The sequence below is a fragment of the Dipodomys spectabilis genome, unplaced genomic scaffold (genome assembly GCF_019054845.1).
Source record: "Dipodomys spectabilis isolate Male_0828 unplaced genomic scaffold, ASM1905484v1 ptg000360l, whole genome shotgun sequence".
Classification (NCBI taxonomy): Eukaryota; Metazoa; Chordata; class Mammalia; order Rodentia; family Heteromyidae; genus Dipodomys; species Dipodomys spectabilis.
In genome coordinates this window covers 3,203,615-3,215,042 of record NW_024871037.1, presented here as the reverse complement: position 1 = coordinate 3,215,042, position 11,428 = coordinate 3,203,615, and the positions used below count along the sequence as shown (strand labels likewise).

The 11,428-nt window shown below is 39.7% G+C and overlaps 1 protein-coding gene across 1 annotated transcript in view; it reads right to left on the bottom strand.

The window, feature by feature from the left end:
• The window catches only part of Dock3 (dedicator of cytokinesis 3), a 186,155-nt gene that overhangs the window by 53,635 nt on the left and 121,092 nt on the right, over positions 1-11,428 (bottom strand). Inside the window, exons 20-25 of the mRNA XM_042665982.1 lie at positions 10,199-10,282; positions 9,033-9,133; positions 6,262-6,343; positions 5,827-5,997; positions 4,333-4,525; positions 562-689 (exon numbers count right to left, since the gene is read on the bottom strand). Of these exons, the coding sequence (XP_042521916.1) occupies positions 562-689; positions 4,333-4,525; positions 5,827-5,997; positions 6,262-6,343; positions 9,033-9,133; positions 10,199-10,282 (759 nt within the window). The remainder of the gene's footprint in view (positions 1-561; positions 690-4,332; positions 4,526-5,826; positions 5,998-6,261; positions 6,344-9,032; positions 9,134-10,198; positions 10,283-11,428) is intronic.

Below are 11,428 nucleotides of genomic sequence, written 5' to 3'. Positions count from 1 at the left end.
TACTTTAATCCCTCCCCTTCTACCACATATTTCTTTTAAAAGGAAAAAAAAAAAAGGCAACAATTTTGTTGATTGAAACCTGATTTCTTTCATTTAATAGGGCTCAGAGCTTTTGTGGGCAACATTACTTTTTATATATCTAATCTCATCTGGCATGGGGTAGAAATACCTTATGGGTGAAATCAAGCTGTTGGAAAGTTCAAACAAAAGTATGATGAGAAAGCTATCCTTTAGTCTATGCTCTTAAAATACCTAGTATTCTAAGAAAACTTCTAGAAATCCAGACTAGCTTTTGACAGAAACTATGGGTGGCACAAGACTGGGCTTTTAGTTCTAGAGGTAACCGTATTTCTAGGTTTTTATGATAGTGAAACATTTTTAAAATAGTAAGGCTGAAATCTGCTGAGCCCATACAAACTTCTATTTACTCAGGCACCTCCTGTCACTATCAGCAGGTCTGACTGAGAAGTATACAAAAGCACACTTGTTGGTCTGTTTCTGGTTACAGTTAATACAAGACTATGGTAGAACTGCAGGGTGGAGTGGGTGTTGGGCCACTACCAGAGAGCTGGTCTTGATGATGGAGAAGATGCTGCCGAGAATCCCTGAACAGATTAGCAGCTCTTTCTGTTGCCTCAGGTGAAGGTGAATGTGATGGAGAACCACAGGAAGCAGGATGCGGCGGGATTCTGGCAGAGAAAACACAAAGATGAGGAAGCCGTTTAGAGGAGAACTAGTTACTACCAGAAGATAGTGGTGGTATTGTGAGACTTAACTGGTTTCAAAGAAGGTGGGGTGGAAACTGGAGCAAAGGTGGAGGTCACTCCCCCTTAAAAGAGTCTAGAAGCTTCATGTCTGGAAATTATAAATTGCTCTTTCGTCTTTTCCTTCCTTCTCAATTAGAGTCCCTGTATTCATGGCATTTTATGCAGGTTGAATGACTAGAGTCTGCTTCCAAATGAAATCTCTTTAATGACTAAACTCCAAATTAAAAGTACAGTTTACATTGAAAATGTAAAGTAAATGTCACATCTAGCATCAACTACAATGACTAGATTTGAAGGCTTGATTTGTATTACTAACTGTACCTCTATTCACAATCTGGCTTAGTAATCTGGCATTCTGGGAATCATTTATGTTGGCAAACCAACAGAGCTCTGTCCTTTCTCCATAGGCTGGTTAGGCTGCTGTTAGGTATATACACGGCATTGGGTACAACAGAAGTATAACCTTTGCATTATCATAGCCTTTGATAACTAGACAATGCTTATTGCCAATCCTACTGCATACTTGAATGTATTTTTCTCTTTTCTGCCTAATGTTACCAGAATAACATTTTAGAACTCTGAATTGAGGAAGTCTAAGCTCTACATTTTAAATACCGTTACTAAATCATTTGGAACATTTAGGCAGTTAACTCCTTCTCCCACTGGCTTGTTTTTCCTTATCTGTAAGATGGGTGTTATGGCTGCTTCTATGTTTACTTCACAGAGGTGGGTTAGAAGACAAAATGAAATGCAAGTGTGAATATGTTTCTGGCACACTGTATTATGTGATCCTGCAGATCCCATCATACCTGGCCAGCAAGCTTCAGTGAGCTTATCAATAACATAAACTATGGCATTTGAATTTATTATTTATATCTGATCATAGGTTAAGTGTTTTGTATGCATTCAAGGAAGAGTTTCTTTTTCTGGTCCTGGGGCCTGAACTCAGCGTCTCAGTGCTATTCCTAAGCCTCTTTGTGCTCAAGGGTAGTGCTCTACTACTTGATCCACAGCTCCTCTTCCAGCTTTTTCTGAGTAGTTTATTGGAGATCAGTGCCTCATGGACTTTTCTGCCAGGGCTGGCTTCAAACCATGATCTTCAGATCTCAGCCTCCTGAATAGCTAGGATTACAAGCATGAGTCACCAGCGCCCAGAAAGGAAAAAATTTTTTAAGCCAAACATAAATTACATGAAATATGAGAGATTTTGACACTGTACTGTCAACACTAAAAAATATGTCCAAACAACCAGGCACCAGTGGCTCATGCCTGTAATCCTAGCTACTCAGGAGGCTGAGATCTGAGGATCACAGTTCAAAGCCAGCCCAGGCAAGAAAGTCCCCATGAGACTCTTATCTCCAATAAACCACCAGAAAACCAGAAGTAGTGCTATGGCTCAAGTGGTAGAGCGCTTGCCTTGAGCTGAAGAGCTGAGGGACAGCACCCAGGCCCAGAGTTCAAGCCCTATGACCAAAAAAAAAAAAAAAAAAAATGTTCAAACAGAACAGAGTAACAGACATTCTGTTTAAAAGGTTGCTTAGGTAAAGAAAAAGTTGCTACTGTATTTTGTACCAGATCAAAATACAGAGTAGGATTTGTAACAACTAACAGCTGCTTCTAGACAAAGTGATAGTGTGTTAACAGAACCTGCTGGAGAAGATACCAGTTTGGTTAAATGATATCACTAGTATGGAATCTCTTGCTTTGAGAAAGATACCATGATGTGGACATTCAGTGAGAGTGGAATGCAAATGAAAAGTTGGTGATTTGCCATAAAATCCAATTCCATGGTCCAATGCCACATCAATTTTAAGAAAAAAAAATTCTTAAGCCATTGTATACAACTGTTGAGCACATGCAAGAATACTAGAAATAAAGTATCTCAGTGAGGGTTTCCTATACATTCTGAAAGAATCTTCTTGAGGCAGTGCACAAAACTGGAGTGGATTTAGTGACAGTGTTTATATCACTGATAAAATTTTCATTCCAAGAGGTGGAACAGAGAAAAGTGTTTACCACAAACACTTACTGGTGGAGAAGGGCTGAATTTCTTGGTGACAGCTTTACCATCAGCAATACTCTACCCTGGCAGAGCTAAGTCAAAGGGAACATCTATTTAGTATTGCAAATATGTGTAGCATTGAAATGAGAAATTGTTCTTATGTCTTAAAGTCAGATTTTAAAAATTAAGCACAAAATTCTGATTATAAAATTCGAATAGTCATTGATTTGCTAATGCTCCAAATTTATTCCTGTGCCCCAGATTATTCTATAATAGTAACATTCTACTTAACGTACTATTCTCCTATTGATCTTAACTAAATTTAAACATTGAGTATTTGATGGCCCTGCAAGGCTGAACTTTGATCACAAGCATTATGTTTCAGAAATTAGTCCAAATATTCATTCTGAGAGGCAGCCTGGGTTGCTGATCTATAGGCTGTTGTGACCACTTAGAGAGAACAAAGGGATCCTTGTCTATTTCTTTCTCTAATCCTTGTGGTTCTTCCAAAGAAAGAAAAAGGAATCTGACTGGAGACACAAGAAAATAAGCAAGCATAGAGTTTTCAGGGCCTCCTTTGGAGGCCTCTTTTATTTCTTTGGTTTATGCTCATCTTCTTGGACTAGACCCACCCCCCTGCTGTTTCTGTTTTGTTTTGTTTAGTGCTGGTCCTGGGGCTTGAACTCAGGGCCTGGCTTCTGTCCCTGAGCTTTTTGCTCAAGGTTAGTGCTCTACCATAAGAGCCACACAGCTCCACATCTGGCTTTTTGGTGTTTAATTAGAGATAAAAGTCACAGGGACTTTCCAGCCAGGGTTGGCTTCAAACTACAATCCTCAGATCTCAGCCTCGTGAGTAGCTAGGGTTACGGGTAAGGCACCAGTGCTTGGCTGGACCCTTTCCTTTTGCTCTCTCTCCTCCCCCTTTGTCTTCTTATTCTTCTAGAAGTGTGGAAGGCAGACTCCATTACTAGCAACTGGCTAGACTTGTGGCCAACCTGAGGACAAGAGCCCCACCTGCTATACATTGAATGTTGTGTCCCCTCCAAATTCATACAATGAAACCTAACCCTGTGAGACAGCATTTGGAAAGGAGTCCCTTGCTAGTGATTAGGTCATGAGGGCAGGAACTTTATGAATGGGAGTGTCCTTTAAAAAGAGACCCCAGAAAACACCCTTGTTCCTTTCAGCACAGAGAGAAGATAGCTTATCTATGAAACAGGAAGGGGTCCTCACTAGATACCAACTATACTGGCACTTTGATGTTGAACTTTTCAGATGCTAGAACTGTGAAAAGTAACTGCCTTAAGTAACCTAGTTTATAATATTCTACAATACAAGCAAAACAAGACTAAGATAATACCCGTAGGCATGCCCTGGGAAATAGATCTCTCTGAACAAATTGTGAGGGAAGCAGTAGACCTGGGTCTTAGCTGCTTTTCCTAACAGTTTAAGAAGAGGGGTCATTGGTTGATGGTTGATAATAACCAATCCTTTGAGAACCACCTGACTATTATCTTGGAAGGGGAGAAACAAGAGCCTGACTCTTACCCCAACTTGATTTACCTGAAAAAGAAAACAGGCGACTGTCCACTGTCCTGGCAATAGACTGCAGCTTCACCACATCCATTGACTGCCCAATGTGCACAGTGCTGGGCATGCTCCCCAGAGTCCCTCTCACAAACTCTGCCACCTCTTGCACAGTGAACATTTGCAACAGCTCATCAAAGATAGTTGGGAAAGAATTGAGGAGTGCAGCCTGCAGAAGCAAGTGAAGCTGTGGTTAGCTCAGAGTTAAGTCTGCATCTGTCTTGCATGCTCAATGGTACGAGTGAAGAGAGAGGCTCAAAAGGCATTGCAGTATCTTTCCCTTGAGCAGACTCTTCCCAAGTCCTTGACTCAACATGGGCGTGAAGTAAGGAGAACTAAAAAGGAAACCAAAACAACAGAATTCACTGGAGGCTCAGGTTACTTGAAGTTTTTATAATTTGCCAAGCCATTTGCTGGCAAGAGAAGGAAGGAATTCAAATTATGCTATTACTCATCTTTTAATTGGTATAAAGAAAAAAAGTAAGTGCATTTTTTTATGGTTAACTAGGGATAAGAGTTTCTTGGTTTTGTCTTCCCTGGCTGTCTTCGAACCAATATTCTTAGATTTCAGCTTCCTGAGTAGCTAAGAGTATAGGGTGAATAACTGGCACCAGCCTTACTAACTTTTTTTCTTTTGTCAGTCGTGGGGCCTGAACTGTGGGCATAGGCTCTGTCCCTCAGCTCTTCAGCTCAGGGCTAGTGCTCTACCTCTTGAGCCACAGCGCCACTTCCAGCCTTTTCTACTTATGGGGTGCTGAGGAATCAAACTCAGGGCCTTATGCATGCAAGGCAAGCACTCTACCACTGAGCCAATTTCCCAGTCCCCTTACTTTTTCTCCTGATCTCTACCTTCCAATTGCCTGGCCCATGCAACACTGATATTTCTAACAGATTCTAATCCTACTTTTTTAGCCAGTGTTTTCCAGTTATTCCTATTAGTTTTCCATTATTTCACTCTTAACTAAGAATGGAAAAGTACTATAAAAAAGTGGCACTGTGGCTACAAGTGGTAGAGGACTAGCCTTTAGTTAAAAAAAAGCTCAGGGATAGTGCCCAGGCCCTATGTTCAAAGCCCATGACCAACAAAACAAAAACAAAAACAAAAAAATTAACACTGGCTAACTAGGAAATGAAATTCCCATAAATAGGGAATCCTGAATATCCTCTATAAGGTATTCATTTTTTTAAAAACCTAGAGAATGGTTGCTGATTTGTATGAAAAGAGGGTTCCCAACAGCAAATTTGTGTTATTTCTCCAACATTAAGTCACTAAACTGTTTCATACCTGGTAAATGAGGTAAAGTTAACTTCAAAATAAAAGTGGCATTTTGTTCTATCAAATGTTTCCTTGTAAATTACCTTTTATCCAACATATAAGATTCTAGTAGGGCTTCTGCAAGTCAGAGGACAAAGAAACCATTTGCTAAGACAGGCAAGGAATTTAGTAGCCAAACTCTGCAGCTCACAGACCTGAGTGAAAAGGAGTGTTTCTGAGTTTCTGCTGTCCAGACTGAGCACAAACCGGATAGACTGGAAAAGTTCTTGAATGCTGGACCGAAATTGCTCCTCTTCCATCCCACATGTAGCTCGAGAGTACAAGATTCGAGACTGTACAATGAACTTGAAAAGGTACTCCAAGGCCTAGAAATGTGAAAGGAAAGTAATACAGTCTAGGAATGAAAATCAGGTGACAGGCAATTCCAACTTGGATAGGTTTATTTTATTTTTTTGAAAACCTTTTTCTCAAAACTCCAACTAAGAAACCACTGTCTTTACTGATACTAATAAAAATAATTTTACAACTGTTTTCTGAATTAAAGAGTCACAGGTTGTTATGAGAAGAGGTGAACGGAACATTAAAGAGTGACCCCTCCCCCCATATGTACAGTGAGCTTAGGACATTACCCGCATGGCTTCCTGAATGTGATCTTGCCGAATCAGTTCTGCTGAGCAGTCCATATACCACTTCAAACAGCGGATGAGCTCCCTGGGAAAGAGAACAGTTAAAGAAAGCCCATATTTAAAGCTCCTTTAAAAAGGCATTCAGTGCAAAATGTTTAGTCAAGTAAGAAACTCAGAAACAATTAGTCAAATAATATTCTGCTGATGAGCTAGAATGGAGTAATAAATCCATTAGAACTGTGGAATTTTCATACCATCTGAGACAGACATAGACTTCCTTGTTCAAATGGAGTTGCCCTATTTTGATCAGCAAGTACAATTTCTCTTTCCCATAGTTCTTTTCCCAGAAACCTAGATTGGATATGTGTTTTGTTTTGTCTTAAATTGCTATGTCCAGAACATACAACCCTCACTTGTGAAAAGAAAATTCTCAATAAGTGTTTATTTCCATGTGTCATCATTCCTAACCTTGTCTTCTGGGGATCAAGTCATCTGAGAGGAATGGGATTAATGGCTCAGAAGGTTTATAAAGTTACATGGCAAGAGATCACAGAAATCAAAGTAAAGGCTGTGTTCAGATCTGGGGCCTGTAGTATCTATCTCTGTATCCTTAGCTAAGTTATTTAATCCCACTGTGCCTCATTCTTTTTATTTAAGATATGGAGGAAATAGTACATCTCAAAGTTATGGAGAATATTAATAGGATGACATGCAAAGCACATAGAATAGTGTATGACCTCTAAAGTGACCTATAAGTATCAGAGTTCTAATGTCAGTATTTTGTTGCTGTTAGGTTTTGTTTTAAAAAAAAAAAACTGTGCTCACTTCATGAAAGAACATTTTTTAAGTGTTTAACATTTTTAACAGTGTTAGATACCATGTATTCTCTCGTTTACTAGTTATAAAATCATTTTTCTCTGAAATTTGAGTGGTATTTTTCCTATTCATGTTTCATAAGAAACAAGACTTATTTTTAGTAGGTTTACCATTCTTTTTTTCTGTTTCTCTCCTTTCTCTCACCTACCCTCCTTTCCTTCTTCTCCCCCATCCCTTTCCTTTCCCTCCTTTGTTTATAGTCTTGACATCTGAGCAAGGCCTTATACTTGATAGACAAGTGATGTACTACTGTTTGAGCCATACCCTCAGCACTTTTTATTTTTCCAAACAGGTCTTGTGTTTTTTATGCCCTGCCAACCTAGACTGCATTGTCCTACTGAATAATTGAGATGACAGGTGGGAACCATCACATCTGGATTTTACTGACTGAGATGAAGTCTGGAGAATTTGTTGCCTAGACTTTCCTCAGATCACAATCCTCCCCATCTCCAGCTCCTGAGTAGGCTACTATGCTTGGCCATCATCATTTCTCAGAAAGGAAAGTATGGCAATTATGTAATAAACTGTAGTTTCAAATTTCAGCTGAAAGCCCATAGATAATATCATATTCAATAGCAAAAGACTGAAAGCTTTTCTTCTAAGATTAGGAATAAGAAGAGAATACTCATTTCCGCCACTGTTTTCCCAAAACATCTTAGAAGTTCTACCCAGAGCAAGTAGGAAGGAAAAGGAAATAAAAAAGCATCCAATCTAGAAAGGGAAAAAGCAAAGTTACCTCTGTTTTCAAGTGACATGATTGTGTATGTGTATGTGTGTTTTTACACACACAGACACACACAAAACACTAACAGTTGTAGGATATAAAATCAACACAAAAATCAATCATATTTATATACCCTAACAATGAACAATCTAAAAGAAAATTAGGAAGAAAACTTCCATTTAAACAGTGTCAAAAGGGCTGGGACGGTGGCTCAGTGGAAGAGAGCTTGCCTTGCATGCATGAGGCCCTGTGTTCTATTCCTCAGCACCACATAAGCAGAAAAAAAAAAGCTGGAAGTGGCACCGTGGCTCAAATGAGCTGAAGAGCTGAGGGACAGCACCCAGGCCCAGAGTTCAGGCCCCACGACTGGCAAAAATAAATAAATAAATAAATAGTGTCAAAACAAAACACTGGTCTGGGAAGGTGGATCAGTGGCAGAGTATAGTGCTTGCCTTGCATGCATGAGGCCCTGGGTTCAACTCCTTAGCACCACATAAGCAGAAAAAGCCAGAAGTGGCACTATGGCTCAAGTGGTAGAGCACTAGCCTTACGCTGAAGAGCTGAGGGACAGTGCCCGGGCCAAGAGTTCAGGCCCCACGACCAACAAAAAAAAAGAAAGAAAAACAAAGTACTTTTGCCAGATGCTGATGGATCACATCTGTAATCCTAGCTCCTTAAGAGGCTGAGATTTGAGAATTGTGGTTTGAAGCCAGCCAAGGCAAGAAGGTCCATGAGACTCTTATCTCCATTAAACTACTCACAAAGCGCCAGAAGTGGTAGAGTACTAGTCCAAAGCAAAAAGAAGCTCAGAGACAGAGCTCAGGCCCTGAGTTCAAACCCCAGGACCAGCACCAAAATATAAATAAAATAATAAAATTCTTTGGAATAAGACTTGTACACTATTTGGAAACTACAATGTACTGAAAGAAATTAATTGCTATAGATTTCAGCTTTATAAGATGAAAATATTTCTAGTTCTGGTCATAGCTGCACAATATATTCACAATATGAGTGAGTGAATTTAATTTCATTGAACTATAAGCTTAGAAAATGGTTCAGAGAGTAAAGTTTATGTTGCAGGCATTTTGCCACAATTGGCAGGGGGTGTGGGGGGGTTGCAGCTTAACTTTTTAAAATTATCTTTTTGCTAATAATGACCACAAATGCAACTTACTTGTATGCCAGGGCTCCAGCAAAGTGCTTCTGGATATATGTGTCCATCACAGGTCGGAAATGGAAATATTTGATGTCTCGGAGCAGGTTGATGATAAAAACCTGGGAGAAATGGAAAGTAAGCCACCTGGGATTCACAGGAGGCCTCAGACCTGTCCCTAGCAGAAAAGAGATTCTTATATCTTCTAGGAAGAATAACTGTGTTTTCTCTAAATGTTCTTCATGGGTAGTAAACATGACTTCTGTTATGTCTGCATTGTTGTTTGCTTCTTCTCTTTCTCACACCCCTCAGCCTCTTGATCAAAATCTGAAACCCCATGGTTCATATGTATGTTAATCTGAACCTCTTAGTTCACAGTAATGCTGAGAGGTATAATATGGACCAGGGATAGGCAAAAGATAAATGCACAGGTGCATAAACACCCAAGTGTTTTCAAAAACTTAGAAAAATGAGGGGAAAAGACTGTTCTTTGAGATAAATCAGGCTATGAAAGACCGTGCACTTTATGAACAGGGCTGGTAGTCAAGGAAACAAAGAAGAAATGCCAGAAGGATAAGTGCCTATTTTCCACGCTGGCCTCAGTTCTCTATCAGGTAAACTGGACTACCTGATTCTTCTTCAATATAAAGCCCTCTTGTGAGACTGGATATAAAGCAAAATGTACTAAACATTTATTCAATGTTCAGTCTCACTAAGATAATCTGAAACTCTGGCTCTGAAACAAATGCATAGAGGGAGAGAGTCGTTAGAGACTTCCGGAACTGTACAGATCTCTAAAGACTAGCCTGAGTTTCTTCTTTTCCCAGTAGCTCTATTCTACTTTATCGGATAAGAGGAATGGGCCATCTGGTTTCCTCTATTAGTCTCTGAACTGATTGCTAGTGTAAGTCACTATTTCAGGGTCCAAGCAATCTTGTAAATAGCAATGAGACTGATAATCCAGAACTATAAAGCCTAGGTCTCAATGTCACCAAGCTGAATTCAACATAACATCTTAGAGAGACCTGCCTGGCAGAGGTTAATTTGCAGTCTTCCTTGGGTGACATTCTTCATTCTCTTTTCTGCACCTTCTCCTGATTCACTCTAATGAACTGCTTCCCTTAAACTCTATTGAAGCATGTGACAGGAATAATTAGTAAAAAATTAATTGTCAGGAAGTGACTTACCAGAGACTGGAAAACCAACAGGCCATATTTCTCTGTATTATCATCCAAAATCACAAAGAGTGTGTCTAAAATATCCTGCAGAAACTGAAACAATATAAGAAGAAAAGGATTCAGGTCTCAGGCCTTGAATGCATGATCAAACTTTACACACCAATAAATTTAGCTCCCAGTAAATGAAGTGAAAGACCTCATAGAACCTTAAAAAATAACAAAATCGGGCTGGGAAGGTGGCTCAGTGGTAGAGTACTTGCCTTGCATGCACGAGGTCCTAGGTTCAATTCCTCAGCACCACATAAGCAGAAAATGTCGGAAGTGGCAGTGGCTCAAGTGGTAGAGCACTAGCTTTGAGCTGAAGAGCTGAGGGACAGTGCCCAGGCCCAGAGTTCAGGCCCCACAACCGCCAAAAAAAAAAAAATAATAATCTAATATGCTGTTTCCACCAAGCTAAGGGATAACTACAGAGACTTGGGGTGTTTTCTTATGATCAAAGGATTATGAGAGAGACACAGAAAGGCTCTTCCTTTTGGAAGAGGTGCTGAACTTATTTTTTTTTTTTGGTCGGTCATGGGGCCTGAACGCTGGGCCTGGGCACGGTCCCTCAGCCCTTCAGCTCAAGGCTAGCCCTCTGCCACTTAAGCCACGGCACCACTTCCGGCTTTTTATGCTTATGTGGTGCTGAGGAATTGAACCCAGGGCCTCATGCATGCAAGGCAAGCACTCTACCCAGCCCGAGGTGTTGAACTTCTAAGTAAAGAGCAATTACCTTAAAAAAGTAGGGTACTACGGTAGAATATTAATTTTGACATAAAAGAACCAGTTATTCTGATGCCAAGTTCATTTTGAGAAAAAGAATTCTCTTTATTGGGAACTCAAAGTGTTCTACTAGTAGTCTTTTTCTCTTTATTAATTATATGGAAAGCTAAGATTTACCTAGAGAAACTTTTTTTTTTGGCTTGGGAATTAGTATTGCAGGGCAAGGGAGAATACAACCAAAGAGAGCTGTGAACATGGGTAAGAAATCTGGCAGAGTTTTTTGCTGTTTTGGAGCATGTGCATTGCAAAAATAAAAGGAGTAAATAAGTACTAATGAATATTTTGAGTCTGGAAAATTCAAATCTAACATCTTGCTAGTCAAATCCCATTTAATGACAACATTTACAATTCACTTCAAAACAACATGAGGTAAAAGTATAGATTAGGGTATTGATGGATCAAGATTAGTTTAAAGGT